Here is a 21,182-nt window from a genome sequence, read left to right on the forward strand (position 1 = left end):
TCCTATTGGATTTGGGGTTTATTGTAGATTTTCCAGTTAGCAGCATTTCTTAAAATACAGGTTTATGTCAGGGGGCACTGTGGATTACTGGCAATTAATCATCATCTCTTTATTACTGATTATTCTTGATGCCATGTGCAAAATATGATTTTTAGAAATTTCATCTGAGAAATCTAGAGAAAATTCTATTTACGCTTGTCCTCTTTTGCTCTGAAAAAGCCAAGCCTCAGGGAAAGGTCCCAGATTGAGTGTTAGGTTTGTGGGGGTTTTTGAATAAACATTTTTATGGTATTTTCATATTTTTTCTCTCGAGGAGAAAATGCTTTGCAGATGGCTGATATCACAGCACTAGCTAATGAAGCCATGGGTGTGTTTTCCCTTTCTTTGTCAGGACCCATCATGTCCGACAAACCAGATTTTGCAGAAATTGAAACATTTGACAAGACCAAACTGAAGAAGACAGAAACCAGAGAGAAAAATCCACTGCCCACTAAAGAAAGTAAGTGCTTATGAGGCTATTTGAAGTACGAGTAGCAAAGACGTAATCCGTATTGCAGTTCATATGCAAAATGAATACTAATCACAGGATTACAGGCTCAAACTCATCCCTGACTTTAAGTGGGGATAATACTGAGACTCTGTGCTGGGCTTCCAAGGATATCAGTAATTATAACCAGCAGTGCATTTTGTCTGAAAAACCCTTTCTGATGGGATTGCTCTTGCTTCTGCTAAAAGCAAGACCAGTGTTCCCACTGGGTGCTGGTAACAGGATCAATCTGTTTGTAATGACCTTGTTACCAGCCCCTCTGGAGGCAGGGGGAACCTTTCCCCATCCCTGGCAGGCCAGGCAGTATCCCCAGAGGGTGCCCAGGCTCTGGATTTAATGTTATCAGGCAGATGAGCTGCTGCCTCCCACTGGTACCTGCTGTCAGCCCTAGGCAGGAGACCTCCAGGCACCTTCTCTGGGAATAAGGCTGCAAGCAAACCCATCATCATCCTCATCTAACAGGGAATCTCCCTCAGAAAAGCATCCCTGAGCTTTTCTCCTGCAGGGTCTTCTTCCATACACACTGTGCACAGGCAGCCAGATAAGGCTGGGGTTCATGTTCAGCTTCAGATATGAAAAGAGCATTTGGAGCAGATTTTGTGAGCAGTTTCCTTCAGAAGAGTATTGCTAATCACTGTGGAAGTGTGTGCTCATAGCCGTGCACACGCACAGTCCCTCAACATTAGATATCTGTTTTTTTCCCCTATTTTATTATCCTAAAGCTGTAAATACAAGAGGAGCTTTGCATGCCATGAACTCCTCCCTTCTAGCTATGCAGATGTGGGAGTGAGTTGTCACTTTCAGGTGATCAAAACAACCAATTATGGATTTAACCATTCTCTGGCTTTAAGTATGACCACAGAAATCAGTATCCTGCAGAACAATTATCATTGAGTCACAGAATGGTTTGGGTTAGAAAGGACTTTAAAGATCATTTCAACCCCATGCTATGGGCAAGGACACCTGTCACTAGATCAGGTTACTGCAAGCCCCGTCCAGCCTAGCCTAGAGCACTTCCAGGGATGGGGCAGCCACAGCTTCTCTGGGAAACCTGTGCCAGAGCCTCACCACCCTCAAAGGGAAGAATTTCTTTCTCACATCTAATCTAACTGCCCTCTGTCTGTGTGAAGCCATTGCCTGTTTTTCTGTCATTCTGGGCTCTTGTCCAAAGTCCCCCTCCAGCTCTTTTGTAGCTCCTTTAAGTGCTAGAAGCCCTTCTAAAGTCTCCCCAGAGCCTTCTCCAGGCTGTACACCCCCAAAACTCCCTCAGTCTGCCTCCATAGGAAGGCAAAGTTTATTGTTCATAAACAGTAATGTTGACTGATGGTGTTTTTGTTTCCTGTTTTTCTACCAGCTATCGAACAGGAAAAGCAAAGTGAAAGTACAGCCTGAGTATAAAATCGAAGATGTGACTGCTGCTTCTTCAATGGGGTTTTGGCTTTGAAGTTGAGTTGTTGTTTTATTTTGTCCCTCCTACCCCATATTTGTTGCCCATTTATTTTAGGAAACATTTGTTCATTTAATGTTCCCTGGAGAAGTTTGTTTTGTGTTTGTTGAAGAAGATACTATGAATTTGTATTCTTAAAATTATAATTCCAAGTTCTCTATCAACCCCATTACTTGGCAAAAAAAAAGAAAAAAAAAAAAAAAAGAAAAAAAAAAAAAAAGCGCAATTTGCATAGAAATTGTTTTCCTAAACCTCACAATAAACAGGTTTCTTCTGACCAACTGTCTTTGAGCCTTGCAGAAATCGAGTTTACACTGCAACCCTTACTAATGTCCTTCCCCCTTTGTTTGCATTTCCACAGCAGCTCGGGGGTTTGGGCAGGTTGGGAAGGTTACCCCAGGCACTCACAGGTCCCTTGGCTGGAACACAGCCCTTCTGCATCATCTGTATCCTGCAGAATCCCAGAGCCCCAGATGGTACCAATCCACAGGAACTCCCCTGACTGCCTTGACAGCAGCCTGGAGACTTCACTCCCATCCCTTGTGTCACTCCAGAGTGTTTCATGGGAACCCTGAGGGACAAACTGTGTGTGCCAGGAGCTCCTGCACTTTGAAACCCCCAGCCTGGCAGCAGGCATGAGTCAGAGGGGAAGCAACTGGCCTGCTTCAGTCTTGTCCAGCAGTAGGTTAGACTTTTGTAATTACCCACTTAAAAATTCCATGCCAAATTGATGGTTGGGCTGAGGACATACTCAAATTAACATTCCAGATGAAGAAAAGGGCTGCAGCACCCTCTCCACAGCTTTTTTTATTTCTCTAACTTGCAAAGTCAACCTTGGGATAACTGCAGCGCAAACAAAGCCTTTGGCCCATCTCATACCAAGCAATACGAGAACAAGGGAGAGTTTAAAGAAGAAAGAAAATTAAGCATTGCATTGATTTTTAGGGATGAGAGAAAGACCTTTAGCAGCACAGGGGTGTAAGACAAACCCTCAAAGCAAGAAAGGACTCCCTATATCTTAGTTACTGGTGGAGCAATAACATCCTCACTGGTCTGCAGAGGACTTGGCAAATATAGACTCTGGTACCAGCTCAGGGGACTCTCAATTACATGGTATCACATTATCTCTGGAATTAATTTGCAATCATATTAGAAAACCAAGTGCTTACTCTGGGCAGATAAACTGCTGTCCCTGGAGCCTCAGTTTGATCCTACTTGTGCTGTGAAGTGAGAGTAGCTCTGTGTGCTTCAGCTGGGCTTGTACCTGCATAAAGTGAGGCAGAACACAGCCCCTATAGGCTTCAGAAAGCAGAAGGGGATGGCTGGGATGACGTCCAGGCAGCTCTTGTTTACTTAAGGGCTGTTTGACACATGACATTGAATGTGAATAGTCAGCACTGCAATTAAAAGTAGCAGTGGACCCACAAAACTGTGACCTTTGGTGGCAACAGAAAGTAACCAGAGATGACCAGGAGACCAAAGGAAAACACAGGGCAAGAGGACAAATGATTTCTGTCAGAGCTTTGTTAATGTGGTGGTGTCCAAAAGGCTGAGACTGCTGTGTCAATCCACATTCATCAGTTCAACTCTGCTGATGTTTTCTGTTCCTGACCAAGGTCCTCATTTGAGGACCCCTTGGCACCTGACTCAAAGGGGTGTTTATTTTAAGGTCAGCTGGATTTATTAATACTGATTTTTATATAAAAGGTAAGGCATGCAAGAGGTTGAGCAACAAAGAAAACAATGCTCTTTTCTTTGTGACTCATGCCCTGTCCTCCCCTCTGCACACTTCAGGGTCAAGGAGCCTCTGACATTATTTAAATATTTGCTTTGATGATGGTTCCTTCATGGAGGAAGCATTTAGAGGTAGGACTTAGAGCAACACCACCTATGGAAATCTGTAGAGTTCCTACCGTTCAACCAGATTCATTCAACCCGTTACTTTTCCCGGGATGGTTTTAAGGTCTGTCCTGCAGCAGTAAGGCCACAGATGAGACTTTCTCCTTGGTTTTGTCCCACATGATGATCTCCTTCCATCTCTGCCAGTTCAGAGCATCTGTCAACTCACTCAGCAAATACATTGTAAATCACTAAAAACTTCTTTGGCATCACTGAAACAGCGGCTCATCTCTGTACCCACAAGTTCTCCCAAAAATCAAAGGTCTGGGCTGTGTCTTCAGCCTGCACTTTTTGGTCAGAAGGGAAGGAAGGTCTAGCCAAAGCAAGAAAACAACAGAGATGTTCCCCTTTCGTGTTTGCAAGATACAAAGAATTGGAAGCACAGCTCAGGTTTGTCCAAGCCCTTGACTTGGGGCTGCTCTTGGTGCTGCTCAGGGCTCAGACTCCCCTCATGAAGCCTGCTCCCAATTTATCTGTTTGAATTTAAAGCCTGAAACAGTAAACCCAACATCTCGGTGCTTTTATCCAGGCATCTCACCCTGCTAAATAGGCTGAGAACAACTTTAGTCACGTTTCCCACCCCTGGATCTGACTACAAAGGCTACAAACACCTGCACACCTGGAAAAACTCCTCAAGGTTAAAGGCCAGATCTTCCCAGCTTTCCCCTGCCTGCCCCAGGTGGAGAGCAGCTTTATGGCAGGGCTTGGGGAGTGCTCGTTCCACAATTAGCAGTTCAGAGAGCTCAAAGTTAAAAACACATAGGTGCAGTACTCTGATTTGAGGAACATCCCTCTCTGCGGCTGAGGGAGACCATTTCAACCCAGGAACTGCAACAGGAGAATAAAGTTTGTCAAGAGCAGGGACAGGTTTGGCTCCCTGTTATCTTAACCAAAGAGCATTACAGCCCTTATCTGTGGGGCAAGCTGGGGACACCAACCAGGAAACTGCTCATTACTTCTGGCTGAGACAGGGAATTTTCATCCTTCCAGGCATTACACAAGGAAAGATTTGTTGCTGCCATTGAGAGGGAGCTATGAGCAGAGCCAAGCCAAACCAAAGCAAACACCTTACCCACACCTAGGAAACACCTTCTGGGCGTTAACCTGACCTTCAGTCCCTGGAAGAGCATCCTTCAGCTCCAAGGGTCCCCAACAGCCACCCACCCCAGGAGCTGAGACCTTTCCCATCTTCCATGGTGATGGGCACTGAGCTGGAGAAAAGCTCCTCAATAAACAGAACCAGCTCCAGTTGGGAAACTTAAATATTTCTGCCAATTAGCAGCAGCCCCTTGCTGTTATGTAAAGATACATAAATGAGGTGTTACCTTGCAACTCCTCCAAAGGAAAAACGCCTTCCATGCTAATGCTGTTACGGCCAAAAAAGAAATCATTATATGCAGATGAACATTATATGCTGATAAACACCCACTTTCTTGGCATCACCATTTTGCCCCCTGAATCCCAGGGATAGGGCCAGCCCTCTCGGGATCTTGGCCAAGTCCACCTGCCCCTGTGAGTCACCTCTAATTGCTGTGCACAATCACAGCAAGCCCTGGCTGGGCATAGGAGGTCTGCATTCCTGTCGTTGTTATACCAAAGTGAGTTGATTTAATAAATCTCATTAGGCAGGCATCTGATAGCAATGAAAGCCAGAGAGAACAAGCCCTGAGCCTAGTTCTAGGCAAAGGGCATGTGTGTTCCACCTCAGCTGGGGACCAGCTAAATGGCCCTGGAGGTCCTGCCAGCCCCAGTTCAGATACCATGGCTGAGTCTCAAAGCTCATGTGGGGTTTTTTTTCAAATATATTTGGGGTTTCTCTCTTATTTGGGTCATTAGCCCTGTGACTGCTGAGACATGCCACAGCCCTACAGTGACAAGGGCAATGTGCTTTGGCCAGTGGCTTGGCCACCACAACAAAAGCTGGGATGCCAGTGCAAGGCCAAGGCTGGAGAAGTCGTTGGAAAACACCTTTTTGTGTTTGTTCTGCCATAAGTGCTGGTCCTGATGCAGCAGAGACTTCTCCTGCTAAGAGAGGATCAGGAAAACAAACAAGGAAGAGATGTAAGCAAACGAAGAGCTGCAAAACTCTGTGGGATCAGGGGTCTGAACTGCGTGGGAAGCAGGTCAGGGGCTGGGAGTGCAGCCAGAGAGGTGCCCACGGCAGCAGAAACTCAAGGCAGAAGAAGCCAGGGTGGTTCTCATGCCTCTGCCTGGCTCGCCCCTTGTTTTTCCAAAAACTCAGGGTGAAAACAATAGTCTTTTGAAAAGCACTAACCTTTTGCTGCCAAGCTGGGGGAGCCTCCCACACTGTGCACGGGCAAACAAAGCCACTGTGTCCTCCTGGAGCCCTGGCACGGGCAGCCTGCCCTGGCCTCTCCACCTGTTCACACCCAGCGTGTCCCCGAGTCCCCGGGGAGCTGTGGCTGTCCCAGCCCAGTGCAGGGCACGGAGCTGTGTCCCAACAGCACAACCCGCCCGGGCTGGCACGGGAAAGGCACAGGCTGTGTTGGAGCAGGTGTGTCGTGTGCGGGGGTGTTCCTCCAGCTCCAACACAACGCCGCTCAAACTGACAGCAGGGTAAGCTCAGCTCCCATCGCCCGTGCCGGGAGAGGCGGCTCCGTGTGCTCGCTGTCTTGTCAGGAGAGATGCCTTGGGAAGGAACAGTTGCTGGGGATGGTTGGTGCACATCTTGAAAGCTGTGCTGACAACAGCTCTTGACAACTCCTACCATCAACTGCAAATCTCCCAGTGCTTCGTGTTTGCTTCAAGGCCCGGGTCCAGAATCCATTCAGAACGTGGGGAATCAGGAAGAAAGGAAGAGGAGGGGGGAGCAAAAGGGGGTTCTAGCTGCTCTGGTCAAAGGGACACATGAAAATGAGATCTCTTAAGGCTCCAGCAGTAGGCACAGAACAAAAAGAATGAGAATTTTCAATTTTTTTTTTTTTTTTTTAATTTTAGGAATTTTAAGCAGGTCTCATGAATTCAGAAGCCAACTCGGTATCAAAATTTTTGATTTGGTGAAGTTGCAACAACAAGGGAGGAAAAAAATTTTGTGTGACTCCAAGTGGGTGTTTTCAAACAGCATCTTGTTTGGGGAAAATAATCCCTCTTGGTCTGCTTTGTTTTCTCATGATGCTGGAAATAATTCTTCTCCTCAGAGAGAAGAATTGGGGTTTTATTTTTTTATCTAATCACAGGAGCTCCCTCAAGTCATGCCTGACCACAGCTGGTCCCCCATATTGCTAGAGCTGGCAGGAGTCACCACCACAAAGTGTTAAAGAAACACATGTGCAGGTCCAAAATCACACATTTCATTTAGCAGTGAAGAAATCAGGCATGAGGAGCCTTGGCTGAAGGCTCATACTTTTGGGGCTGAGCCCAAGGGCAGGGATGGAGGCAGCAGGGATGCCCTGGGGCAGCAGCATCACTGCCACTGCCAGGACCCTTCTCTCCAGGCCTATAGTATTGCAATAACTCCATAACAGCTTTATAATAGCTCCAGCCTCCTCACTGCTCCCCCAGATTCACTGTTTTATTTCTGTCCTGTCCAGACTCTTATTTCAGAGGGATCTGGGTGACCCAGGCCCACTGTGCTGCTCCTGGCCATGTGCATTGACTGCAGCACGGCCTCCCCTGGTGCCAGCACAGGCACTGGGAGGGAACAGGTGTCACACAACTTGTGCCAGCTGCAGTCTCCTCACACTGGCAGATATCCCCAGTAACGCTGATGACTCTGGTGGCATCAACCCAGAGCGAGATGGGGGCAGCTACAATTACAATGACATGACCCTGGGGGCAGGAAGGCTGTGGGTGCTGCTGGAGGATTGCTCTTGTCCACCCAGCTCCAGCATGGCCACATGGACCACAGACCCGTAACAGAGGTCCTTTTTGTTTTGTTTTGTTTGGGGGTTTGGGGGTGGTTTTTTTGTTTGTTTTGTTTTTTTGGTGGGTTTTTTTTGTTTGTTTGTTTTTGTTTGGTTGGTTGGTTGTTATTTTTTGTTTTGTTTTTGTTTTGATTTTGGTTTGTTGTTGTTGTTATTGTTTTTGGTTTTTTGGGGTTTTTTGTTTGTTTGGTTGGTTTTTTGTTTTGTTTTTTTGTTTTGTTTGTTTGTTTTTTCTCTCTCTCTTCTCAATACACCTTGAGAGTCCCAGGGCTTGGCCAGCCAACCCGAGCAATCTGAGCAATGAGCATGGAGAAGTGTCCAGAGGTTGTCCCGGCAGCGGGATTGCTGCACAGTTTTCATCCCAGCTGCCCCTTGAGGTGCCGGGCTGGGGACACCCCGCAGCCTGTGCCCCCCCTGTGCCCCCCCTGTGCCCCCCCGGGCACTCCCCCCGGGCAGGGGGTGCAGGGTGGGCTGGGGCCGGGGGTGCGGTGCGGGGCCGTCCCACAGGGGGGAGCCTTGTCACCAGCCTGCGGGGACACTGCCGGGGACACTGCCGGGGACACTGCCGGGACATCCCCAGCGCCGGGCATCCCGCTCCCCGTGCTGTCCTGTGGGTTCGGTCCCGGGCTGGGGGCTCTGTTCCCACCCCCCAGAGTTAACAAAGGCAAAGCGGGCTGCGTTCATCCCTCCGGAACCACCACAGCTCAGTGTTCAGAGGGGCTGATCTGGGATTTACCAAGCAAATATCATCAAGGAAATCTGTTTCAAAAAGGTATCACTGGGAAAAATTCACCCCATGGAGTGTCCTAACAGATCTCTGTGCCTGGAGGATGCTGATGAGCTGAACCTCTGAGCCAGATCCCCACCTCACACATTCCCAGTGGATCAACTTTAAACTGAACAACAAAGGCCTAAAACTGGTTCAGTAAAACCAGAGACCTTGCAAAGAGCTGTCATCGCACTCTGACCTCAGGTAACACTGGAGCTGTCTCCTCCCACCTCAAAGATGAATAAATGCATGGCACTGCCAGGCTGATGGAAGGGAGGTATGAACACCAATGTTGGCATCCGTGCCCAGCTGCACTGTGAAATGGAAATCTGGAGCTCAGCCCTGTGAGAAGACAGGCAAGGCAAGAGGGATTTCCTTAGGGGGAACCACAGCAAAGTGCCAGGGCCCAGGTGGGCACCCTGGGGAGAGCAAACCCTGCAGCAGCACAGGCTCTCCACTGCCTTCATGAGCACAGCCAGTGCCAGAAGCAACTTTTCTCCTCACTTTGTTTTTCCCAGCAAAACTCAAAGAATTTTTAAAGTTGTTCTCAGCCCAGATTGCTCCAGAGGAAGCCACAGCTTTTCTGCATTTGGAATCACCTCTGTCCAAAGAAACAAAGATAAGTTTAAAGAAAATATTCGTGGCTCAAATCACCATTTTCTTCTGTGAGTTTCAAAACCTTCCACACTGAGTGTGCCAGACAGAGCCAGCAGCAACACCCATATCCCTATCATCCAGCTCAGAATTTAAGATCTTTGGGCTTGATGTGTGACATGAAATGGATGAGGGACAGGAGGGATGACAGAGCCTCAGCCACAAAGGGGTAATACAAGGACCCATGCTGGGAAAGGATGGGGAGCACTGCATGAGCCAGGTTGTAATCAGTTAATTTAACTTGAGTTTGGCTGGGAATAATTAAGAAGGAGGTGATAATTTTCCTCTGTATCAAGTGCCCAATCTCTTCCTGGACAGGCTTTCACCTAGGAGGTGACACCTTGCCAGGACAGAGATCTGGTCCCTGCATGCAGATGCCCAGGCAGTAACCTATCAGCTGCACTGACACTGTTTGCATGACACTTCCTTTAAAGAGGGAGAGAAAAACAAAATGCTTGTCCCTACTTTATAAGGCTGCTGTGTAAACAGTCCTATAGGTTTTGGGGGCCACACCTAAAGGAGGCAGGTGAGGTGAGGCTGATCAGGTCATGGAGCCTCTCCAGGGCTGACTGGGCAGCCAAATCCTCTCTAGAGCTTTCCTTAGAGAGATGGGCACTGCTGTTAACAGGGTGAAATCCCCCTCCAACCACTGTCCCCAGTCAACTGGGCTGGAGGAGCCCTGACCCATCTCCCAACCCATCCACCCCACCACGGTGGGGCCATGCTCATCCACCTCACTCCTGACACATGGTGAGTCCACAGCAAGTTAAATCTTCATCTTGAGCCCCTTGCTCTGCCTCTTGTTGATGGAATAAAAGTTTCCCCACTCCACCCCTATTTTCTCATTTCTAACCTAAACACATCATCCCATGCACACAGATCCAAGAGCTCTGCAATGCTCTGAGCCTTTTCTACAACCCTAATCAGGACATTCCCAAATCACTTTGACAGCCCTTGCTGGGAAGCATCTATGTTCCTGGCCAGCTCGTGTCTCAAAAGATCAGAAATGGGTTCCAAACCTCAATTTTTTTTCCTTTCTGGAACCAAAAGGTACAACCTGGAGCTTCCTGTGGTGCTGGCTTCTATCCCAGGGTGTGTTTCCTTCAGTAGAAGAGGCTCTTACCTTGGGCTTGATTTTTTGTGGCCTCATGGTTGAAGTTCACTTCTCACCCCATCACGCTACATGAGGCTGTGCTGGGAATCAGGGTTAAAATTAAGACAGAAAAACTGAGTGCATTGGTACAGCTGAGGGTACAAAGTGCTGCTGAGAGACAGGAACTCCTTGAGATAGTTTTGTCACTGTGAAAGCACATCCTAAGATGTCTCTGTTAGGTGGTTTAACCTTGTTTTCAGTGCATATTGGGCTATTTCTATGTGCCAAAACAGGCATGAAGAGGACCAAGCCTGTGCAGTAGGTGTGGCACAATATCTGATTCCAGTTACATCTCCATCCTCAATTACTATTCATTAATCAAAACATATTCATTATACAGGCAAAACTCCCCTCAGCATTGCCAGTCCAGGGCTTGGGTCCTGCCTCTGTTCGCTCCAGCTGGGAACTGCAGCAGCACACAGGGACTTTGCAGCAGGCAGAGCAATGGGGACATATTTTCCCCAATACAGGAAAGCTGAGAAAACTAAAAATATCAATTCCCGGAAGAACTGGGTGTGCAGGAGGGCTTCCCCACGCCTGCAGGGCTCTGGGGTGGAGTATTGTGCAGCACAGGGACACATCCCCTTTGCTGTGTACAGACCAAGGGAGGCTTCCCGGGGTGAGCAGTGTGGGAGAGCACCATAAAACACCCTCCACCTCACCAGCCAGGGGGTGGCTTTCTAATTACCCAGGTGGGTTTCTATTGTCAGGAGGGCAGCAATGCAGGATTTGACGCCAGGGCTCTGAATGTGTCACCTGCCGAGGGCAATTTAGCAAGTGGCCTGCCTGTGCTTTATTTTCCTGTTGTCCACATCCACGGGGCAGCACAAGACAAGCCCCAACTCCTGTGGAACCTGCCACCCTGATAAACCGTTTTACCTCATGTCTGCCTTCCCTTAAAACCCAAATTGTGGTGTGAAAAGGGTTTTGTAGGTGTGGGGGGCTGTATATACTATTGTTGTCTCTTTAATTAAGGCAGATACCAAAATGCTTTAGGATTTTGACTATCCCATGAAAAGCACTGCCTGTTTGGTTACATAGCAAGAACATAAGGAACAAGGCATCAAAATTTTATCAGTTAAGTCAAGGGGGTCCAGCTGACACTCAGGACAGTGCTTTGGAAACAGCCAGTCCCTCAGCATCACACGGTGCAGGGGGTGCTGCCTCCATGCTGGGCAGAGCTGATGGCTCATGAGGGCCAGGTTGCCCAGAACCACTGACAGTGCACATTCTTCATAACCAGGTAAATTCAACAGAATTTGCCTTCTAGACTTTTCCCCATCCAGAACCAAACCAAAAGCAGGTCTCTAGGCAGTGGGAAAATCAAAGGGAAACCACCTTCAGCATCATTTCTCAGATGACCCATGGGGTGACCAGTGGGCTGTTCCCGTGGGCAATGGGGGAGCATCCAGCCCTGCAGCCTCCAGAGCCCAACTGAGCTTGGCCCACACGTGCCCAGTGACTTCTGGAGCAAAGCACCAAAATCAGCTTCCAAACAGCTCTGCCCAGTTCAGCTCTGCCACTGATCCACCCCGAAATCTCCAGACCACCTGTTTCTGTGCCTCAGTTTACCCAGCTGCAAACAGTGTTGCACGAAGCGGTCTATAAGTGCAAATTTATTAATACAGCAAGAACCAAGTCTGCTTTTGCCTCAGGTGGAAAAGCCAGGCAGCCATAGAGTTGGAATCACTGCACTTACTGCTGTGTGAGCTGCAGAAATGCTGCCTCCCGCTTGCCAGACCTGAGCAGTTAATGTGGAAAAAACCTGGAGCGGCGTGGGAAGGCTTGTCCCAGCACGCTGCTTTGTTTGCTGACAACTAGTGCAAGTGACAACGTTATGAGTGACTTTTAAGATCGCTGTGACTTTAATTAGAAAGGACATTTTTAATAGCCTGGGCAAAGAACTGTGTGGTCCTGCCAGCGGCACAGCTCACGCCCAGGGACGCTGTTATTCCTCTGGCATGTGATAGCAGTATCATGTGTGAACTGACAGAGCAGACATGCCAACTTTTTTTTTTTAGCTGCACAAGCTGTCTCAGACAAGGAAAAAAACCTAACTTATATGGCCTCAGGGGCAGCCAGACACAACCCCCCAAAATTACCTGTGTGCACACAGAAAATGCACGCAGACTTCCAAGCCATATGCATGGGCTTTAATCAATGAGTTTCCCTGATACATGGGAAACACTTCATTCCCAGTAATTGTCCTTTGACAGCTCTAACAAGTAGGATCTGCTTGGGATGGTAATGATTAAAATGCTGACTCACAGAGGGTTTTCCATGGTGGTGGGACTGCACCAGCTTTGTGCTCACTTGGAAGGTATTTTGCATCCCTGCTTTTCAACCAATCTGCAATTTTAATCCTCTGGTTACAAACGGGTTGTTTGCGGCTTTGCCCAGCTGACTCCAGGTTTCCCTTCTGCAGAGTCTGGAGGGAAAGGGCTCTCCCTTCACTCGCTGAGGGGCAACAGGACAGGGAGAATCCCTGTGCAGCCAGGAGCAGTGAGGGGCTGGTCTGTGCTCTGGGCAGGAGAGGAGTGACAGGTCTCCAGCAGTGGGAGCTGAGCCCACAGGCCTGCACTTCAGACAGCAGCTCTGAGGTGTCAAACCTCAGGGCAGGTTGCTGGCTCTGCAATGCTCTTGAGCATTTCATGGCAGGACACAAAACTACTTCTCAAAGGTATTAAGGTGCATCCCCTTGCCTAGCCATTGTGCTACTGGCTGTGGACACTTGTCTGTATGTGAAGATGGGGTTTTGTCCTTGTGTGTCCCCTTCTGCTTCTGGGGCAGCACCCCAAGTGCCATGTCCAGTGCAGTCCCATTCCCTTGTACCTTGCTTTTGCTGCTCTTTTATCAGTCCCCTTGCAGCAGTAGTGATTAACTCAGGGAGATGGGTGCACCCCAGGGGCAGTCAGGGAGCTGAGATGAGGAGAAAAAAGGCAGCACCTCTGCCTGCCACAGAGCCAAAGAGGCATCATGGGCAGATACTGTGCCTGTGTGCCATGGGACAGTGACAGGCAGAGCCAGGGGGTTGTTTGTCACTGCTGGCACAGCACAGCACTGCTTTGGGACCAAGTACCCACACTACCCCATGGAGCAGCCAGGATCCCTGCCCAGGGTGAGCCAGCCCCCGGTGGGACAATTTACCCACAGGAAAACAGACCAAGGAGTTTCCATGAACACCATCTCCCCATTCCTCCATCAGCTACATTAGAGCTGCTCACAACCCTTAATGATACTGGCTGCAAACTACCAAAAGGCTTTTTGGGTCTCCTCTGATAAGAACTTTCCTTTCCCAAGCACAGATGATGGCTCAGCTGCAGCAGAGGCCCCTCATTCCACTCAGGCTATGGGCAGCTCCTGCCTGGAGCAGCAGCAGCTGTGCCTTTGCTGCAGCAGCCTTCACCGTAAGGAAATTGCCAACCCCAGAAAACTGTTCCCCTAATTACAGTGTTGGAGCATGGAGAAAACCACATAAATGATTCACACAGTGTTCCCAAGCTGCAGCCGCGTAAATTAGAGAGATTTCCAAATGCTACTGAGCCATGCTTGCTGTTACCAGGATGGAAACGCAGAAACTTTCATCGTAAAGAGGTGAGAAGGAAAAAACCTGCCATTAAACTCTTCTCTGCAAACCAAGGAGACCTGGGAGGTCTATCCCCTATAGATCTTTACAGAAGGGTTGTTAAAACTCCTCAGGGAATTCTCATAGGAGGGAGCAGGCAGATAGCAGGGGAACTATAGAAATGCATCCACTTGTTGTTTCGAAGGGACATGGGGATGGAGCCTCTGCTGGCAAGCAGAGGATGAAAAGGAGAAGGCAAGAGGACTTGGGGCCAGCAGAAAGGGATGGCTGGTAGTGGGGAAGAGAGTTAAAAGTGTCCCATTGTTAGGGAAGTTTGCTTTCCTTCAGACCATCCCGCTCCCAGGGACACCCGCCGCCTTTTGAAGTGCAACCTTAGGCGGTTCCTTGTCACCCATTGGAGCAGGAGCTTTTTTAACCACATTAAGTCATTGGGTAGCAAATGAATGGGGGGTTTTGACTATTCACAACTTCACCTTATAAATATCAGGGTTGGAGGTTCCTGCAGCTTTGCTCCATCCCCATAGCTCACCTTGGGAAGGAGTGGAAGGAGGCGGCCCTGCTTGTGTGGAGACCTGCGGTGTGGAAATCTACAGAGCAGCCAAAGGGATCCAACCCCACTCCTTGTGACAGCCATGAAGAGAAGCACCCTCCTCATCCTCTCCATCACAGGAGTCTACAGTGTCATTCTCCATACAGCAGCATGGTAGGGTCCAACTCAGTGGAAAGGGCATTTTTTAGAGATGCTCTTCAGCCTGTGGTAAGGTGATTTATTTTATTTTCTTTGTTTCAGGTCTGTGAATAACTTTCTGATGACAGGACCTAAGGTAATTAACATACAGACTGTCAGGAATTTAAATAGAGTGATTTTGTTTTGCAAATGGGAAATAGTTCTTTCCAAGAAACCAGACTTCCCAGAGCATATCGGCTCCAAGTCCTGCCAAGCGCAGAGGGAAAGACTCCCAACCTGCTTATGTTTGTTTTCACTGATAAATGCTAAAACAGGGTGGGTTTTAACCCCGCTGTTTCCCATGGCAGGCTTACCTGACATTCTCCAGCAGCGTGGCGGCCGGGGCACACAGTGGGATGGAGGAGTGCAAGTTCCAGTTCGGCTGGGAGCGCTGGAACTGCCCTGAGAGCGCCCTGCAGCTCTCCACCCACAACCGGCTCCGCAGCGGTGAGTGCACTTTCCCTGCCCCCTGCCCGGGGGGCTCTGGGGAGAGCTGGTGCTGCTGATTTAATTGACTGATGGAAAAGGGCCTTCCTGTCCCAAAAATCACAGTTGTTTTTCCTTTATCTGTATTACTTGGTGTCATAAATAGCGCTATTATTTCCTAAGGATCCTGGGCACAGTCTCTCCCGCAGTGCTGTTCCATGGGTCTGCTCCTGCCCCTTTGTGGGCAGCATCCCGGGGAGTGCAGTGCCAGGGAGACCCGAGCTTACAGTGAGGAAAAGTGCAGGAGAGGCAAAGGGAGAAACCAGAGATGTGCACTAAGAAACTGCCTTAGTAAGAAAGCTGCGCATATATTTCAATATTATCTATTTCAATAGATATAGGGCAGAAGTCTCCTTTTATCCAGAGCAGCATCTCTATTTGAATCTCTGCAGAAAGCCAGAAAGGACTACACTAGGAGTGTGGGTGCAGACAGCTGTTAGCACAGGTTCAAAGGATCAATGACCATTTTCTCCAGCGGGCAAGATCAAAGCACAACATACCCCCAGGCAGGGAAGGACAGAGATGAACAAAGTGCCAGGTGAAAGGAGAAATAACTCACCTTGGCCAGAGCAGGACTATGGCATTTCCTTAAAATCCTACCTCTGGGGAGAAGTTCCATTCCCTGTATGGATACCTGCATAATAGGATACCAGATTGCTGTACCTTGTGATGCTGAAGCCTGAAAAGATCCAGTCATGAGCGTTTGATTTCTGTAGCACTTTACCTTTTTGCACAGAGCTTGTGGGTATTTTCTCCTTGCACTTTCCCAGCACAGGAGATCTTCATTCCTGATAATCTGGGATTGATGTCTATATTTGCATGTGACAGCTTTTACCCCCCTCTCCCCCAGCCACCCGGGAAACCTCCTTTGTGCACGCCATCAGCTCTGCTGGGGTCATGTACACCCTCACCAGGAACTGCAGCCTGGGAGACTTTGAGAGCTGTGGCTGCGACGACTCCAGGAACGGCCGTGTGGGTGAGTGACCATCCCAGGACAGACTGACCCGTCCCTCTGTCCCCACATACAGACCCACAGAGCTCAGGGCAGAATTTGGGGCAGGTCTGTGCTCAAGCCTGTGTCTGTCTTGCAGGTGGCCGAGGCTGGGTCTGGGGAGGATGCAGTGACAACGTGGAGTTTGGGGAGAAGGTTTCCAAACTTTTTGTGGATGCCTTGGAAACAGGACACGATACCCGTGCGCTGATTAACCTGCACAACAATGAAGTTGGGAGACTTGTAAGTAATAATAATAGTAATAATAATAATGTCTATGTTAAAAACAAAATCTAGGCTGTTCAGGCTCCCATTTTCAGGCCCCTGTGACAATCCAGGCCCAGTAGTGGTTACGTGGGGAAAAAACACAGCCGGAATCTGGCCTTGAACCTCAGCACAGGGAATCACAGTAAGAGCTGTTCCCACCTCCAGCTTCTGCAGCTGTGTAATGCAGTTAACTGCTGGCACACACCACTTATTCAGAAATGCATGGGGTTTGTACTCACATCTAGGCTTGTCTGGTCTGTAAAACAAAGCCAGAACCACCTTCCTGACTTTCTTGCAATATGCATGTCCAGGCTCTTTGGCTGGGAAGCCAGGTGAGAGCTGGCCCTGCTCACAAGCCAGCCAGACTCGCCCCCACTCCTGCCTGGGCCATGGAAGCTCTCAGCATCTTGCCAAACCTCCTTGTCTGTAAAAACAAGGATGACAACACTTAACATACCTATCTCATAGGGTGTGTCAAGGCTTAATCTCACATAGATACCAGTGATTGGGACCTTATAAATACCAGAGGGAGATAGGCAGATAATATCTGTGAAGTGCTTGGCCTGGAGGAGATGCAGAGAGGTTGGGTATGATTATTCCAAAGCAGTTTCACACATTTCGAATGAAACCTCTGAAAGGGATGATGGGTTGACGCTGGTGAGTGGTGTGAGAAGGGCATGACCTGACAAAGGCACTTCTTCCTGGCCTGGATTCTCCTGGAAGGGCTGGAGACAATAGTTTGTGCCCACTTACCTCTGGGACACATGTTTTCCAGGAACTGAGAGCGTGAGCTCTTGGAAGGACTTGAAGTCACGCCAAACACGAGCCACTTTAGATTCAGTGTCCCCAAATTACAGGTGCTGTAGAGCCTGATTTTGACATGTCCTAATTTCTTCACCTCATCCTACCAAGGCAGTGAAAGACACAATGAAGAGAGCCTGCAAGTGCCATGGGGTGTCGGGCAGCTGCAGCATCCAGACCTGCTGGCTGCAGCTCGCCGAGTTCCGTGAGATCGGCAACTACCTGAAGATCAAATACGACCAGGCCCACAAGCTGGAGATGGACAAGAGGCGCCTGAGGGCCGGTAACAGCGCCGACAGCCGCGGGGCCACGGCCGAGACCTTCCACCACATCCACGCCACCGAGCTTGTCTTCCTGGAGGACTCCCCCGACTACTGCACCAGGAACGCCAGCCTGGGCCACCACGGCACCGAGGGCCGCGAGTGCCTGCAGACCGGCAAGAACCTCTCGCAGTGGGAGAAGAGGAGCTGCCGGCGGCTCTGCACCGAGTGCGGGCTGCGGGTGGAGGAGCGCAGGACCGAGGTGGTGGCCAGCTGCAACTGCAAGTTCCACTGGTGCTGCACCGTGCGCTGCGAGCAGTGCCGGACACTGGTGGCCAAGCACTTCTGCACCCGCCGCGACCCCGCCGCCCCCAACCACATCAGGCAGAGGAGCAGGGGCCACAGGAGATAGGGGACGATTTGGTGGCCTCGTGCTGGGGAAGGAGCGTCCCAGGGGCCACGGGGTTGAGTGTGCACCCTGTGAGGTGATGGGGTGTCTCTCCTGTGGATCCATGCGGGGGGATTGGGAAGCACAAGGCGCAGGCGCTGAGGGACCTTGGTCCATCTTGCTTCCATGTCTTTTCCTCAACATTTACCGGTAGCTTCTTTCTTCTTGGGAGTCACTTTATCTGTGTATTGGACAGAGGGAGAAATTTCATGGTTTAGGTGGGCTCAACCCCTTATGTCCTTGCCAGTGGGTCTGCCAATGCCAGCGATGGGGTCCAGCCCCGCAGGCAGAGAGGTGGGAACAAGTGCTGTGGCCAAAAGCAAGTCCAGCCAGGTGATCCCATCCCTGCAGCCTCAGGTCCCGGCTGTTCAGGCACAGCAGCTGCTTGGCAGCATTTGTGGAGGAAAACTTATGCACTTTGTGATGTGAGAGGAGGTTTGACAGTGTCGTGGTGTCTATTACCACAGCTGCAGCCTTTTGAGGGCTTTGAAAAGTTTACAGCCAGTGTTTACATATTTCCCTCCCCCTCTTTTTTTTCCTCTTCCTTTTTGAATTTTGTATTTTGGCACAAGAACCCTTGCCCCAAATAGACAATAGCTTCATGCATTTGTACAGGATAAAATGAAGCAGTTTACAGCTCCTATACTTTGTTTTAAATTAGCAGATAAGAATTCAGAATTCTTTATGCCTAATGTTGTTTATTAATAAGTTGTATTATTGCTTATCACAATCTGTTTTCACTACATATTTTGAAAGTATCCCTTATGAGTTACGTTTTGAACTGTATTTTGCAATAAACCACAATTAAAAGAATTGGCTTTTTCCTTTCTGGCTTCCTAGCAGTATGATTTTAGGTGCAAAATTGTCCTTTCTGTGTAAAACCCAGCACTTCCACGAATTTCGTCATCATTAACCCAAAAGCCAGCACGGGCAATGAGTTTGTTCTCCTGGAGCTCAGTAAATTGGCTCCAGCCTCCAGTCCCCGGAGGGTTGGCTTTAGTACCTATCACCGTAATCTCGCCCTTCCCAAGTGCTGAGTATGCAGACACAGCCCGGCTAAAGCCGATTCTGAAGCTCCCAAAGTCTCTTGAATTTGCCTCGACCCGACATCCCCCAGACAATGCGAGGCTGCCCTGCTTTGATGTGGAAAGCGTCACCATCGGCACTCACTGCAAATTTCTTGGAGGCACGAGAGGAGCCCTTTGAACTGGAGCAGGAGAGAAAACTTGGGGACAGTTGTGAATGTGTCTGCTGGTTCCCTGCTGCTCCGGGTGCCAAAAGCCCGGACCAGGTCGGGGAGGGCAGGAGGGGACAGCGCTGGCCGCTGCTGTCCCAGGGCAGGTCCTGCTCCTTGGAGTCAGAACTGCTCCGGAGGGAACCAGGGCTGTGCCATCGCCCACACACACGATGCAGGGCAAGGATGCTCGACCAAGTTTGCTCTCCAGCCAGGGGAGGAGGAGGAGGAGAGACAAGTGTAAAAATCACCCTAAAGCTCTGCCAGCACATTGCACCCACACTGCAAATGCTTCAATGCTATTTTATCCAGGTCTCCCTATGGCTCCCCGTGTAAACACAGCCTTGACACACACGAGAGCCAAATCAGGGAGCTCAGCTTGCAAAACACACATTTGGGAAGCACAGCAGACTTTCATGCATTTATGTTATGCAAAGTGGGTTTTATTAAAGCTGGAAGGGTGACACCATCAGTTAGGGGGGCTTTGCTGCCTTCAGTGTAGCTATTTCTACTAAGTTACCCTACCGTAACAAAGTACCCCAAGATTTTTGCACAGTGTTGCCACAACAGCAGTTGCAACCCCCAAAATTTAGGCTGAACCGGGAATGATAAAAACAGACAAGCAAAGCTGCTTTCCTGCATCTCGAGCACTGGTTGACTTGTCTGCACAAATATTACCCCTAGGGTCTCTTTTTGTATTGGTTTGGACTGTGCTCTAGAGCCCCAGCAGCTGCAGGCACAGGGTACCACCAAAATCCCACGCAATGAGGTTATACAGAGCACAGGACAGTCTCTGTGGATGTGCTCTCAGAGGGGGGAAACTATTTCACCAGGAAAACTCCCAAGCACACACAAAAAGCACCAGACCAGACCTCTTTCCCACAAAGGCTCCATCCCAGGGAAATAGGGCTGGGGAGGGAAGTAGAGATACCACTGCTGAGACCAATCCTTTTCCCACTGAGCCCTCCCATTCCCACCGACTCAGCATTCATATCCACTCCATTGTATTTAAATGCTGGAGATGAACTGTTCTTCCTTAAATTTGTCATCAAAGCCATTAACATTTTTGGTAGCCAGACTCTCTAAGGCAATGAGCAAATCACACCCAAAAGCCAGAGACCAAATGCAAATTGAAGCAAACTCAAGAGAAAGTTACACACCATCCCATGACACAGATTTCCATTCTCTTTTTATACCTTGCAGAGACAATACCAAGACTGAACAAATACAAAAATCAACTCTACAGCTTAGAGTGGCACCTTGCCAAAGATATTACAGTCTTGGAGAAGCTAAAGCTTCCTCATCCTCCTCCATGTTGCTTGGATACGACAGTCATCAATTCTCACTACAGTCACTACAAAACAATAGAAATTCAGGATCGTCTTAATCCATCACAGCACTGTCAGGGAACCCTGACACCCCTGCCTGCTGCTGTGGTTTCTGTAATAACCCTCACAAATGCCATGGGGCACAGGGTAACAAACTCTGAGGATGTCACAGGACTGAGCTCATCATTTCAGCTGTGATTTTACCTGGACAGTTTTTCTACTCCTGCAGAGCTGCTTTTAAAGAAAACACGAGCACACACAGCAGAGCACAGTCCTGTCACTGAGTGCTTTGTGAAGGCTCCTTCTCCCACTGCAGCCAAAGAGCTTTTGCAGGGATTGGTGATACTTTCAAACCTGCATGTGTTTGCTCATGATCACCCAAAGTCAGATCCAGTCTGGGGCATTGGTACCAACCACCTGTATGTAACTCACTGCACGCCTGGAGGAAGGGATGGGCTGGCTCTCTAAAGCCTTGAGGAGCAACCCAACCACTGTTTAACAGTAATAGTGTTGTAATAGTGTTGATCCTAATTACAATGAAAAGTCAAAAATCTTAATCTGGTGCTGCATGAAATCAACCCAAAATGTTGCTGTCTGTCCCCCAAGAGCACTGCTTCTTCCTTGGAGCAGGGGCACTTCAGGCAGGGCCGTGGAGCCACTTCGACAGCTCTGGAGCAGCATCTTCATGTTTGACCAGCCAC

At 49.2% G+C, this 21,182-nt stretch overlaps 1 protein-coding gene across 1 annotated transcript; it reads left to right on the forward strand.

Annotated features, from left to right (window-relative positions):
• Window positions 1–399: 399 nt before the first annotated feature.
• Window positions 400–17,883, forward strand: WNT8A (Wnt family member 8A; the record flags this gene model as incomplete). Its single annotated transcript, XM_083871518.1, has 7 exons — window positions 400–499; window positions 7,516–7,765; window positions 14,730–14,763; window positions 14,975–15,113; window positions 16,003–16,128; window positions 16,244–16,386; window positions 17,323–17,883. The coding sequence occupies 7 exons, from the start codon at window positions 400–402 to the stop codon at window positions 17,881–17,883; spliced, it is 1,353 nt and encodes a 450-aa protein (XP_083727644.1).
• Window positions 17,884–21,182: the final 3,299 nt, after the last annotated feature.

This window comes from Zosterops lateralis (genome assembly GCF_965231275.1).
Source record: "Zosterops lateralis genome assembly, chromosome: 14".
In the NCBI taxonomy this organism is placed as follows: domain Eukaryota; kingdom Metazoa; phylum Chordata; class Aves; order Passeriformes; family Zosteropidae; genus Zosterops; species Zosterops lateralis.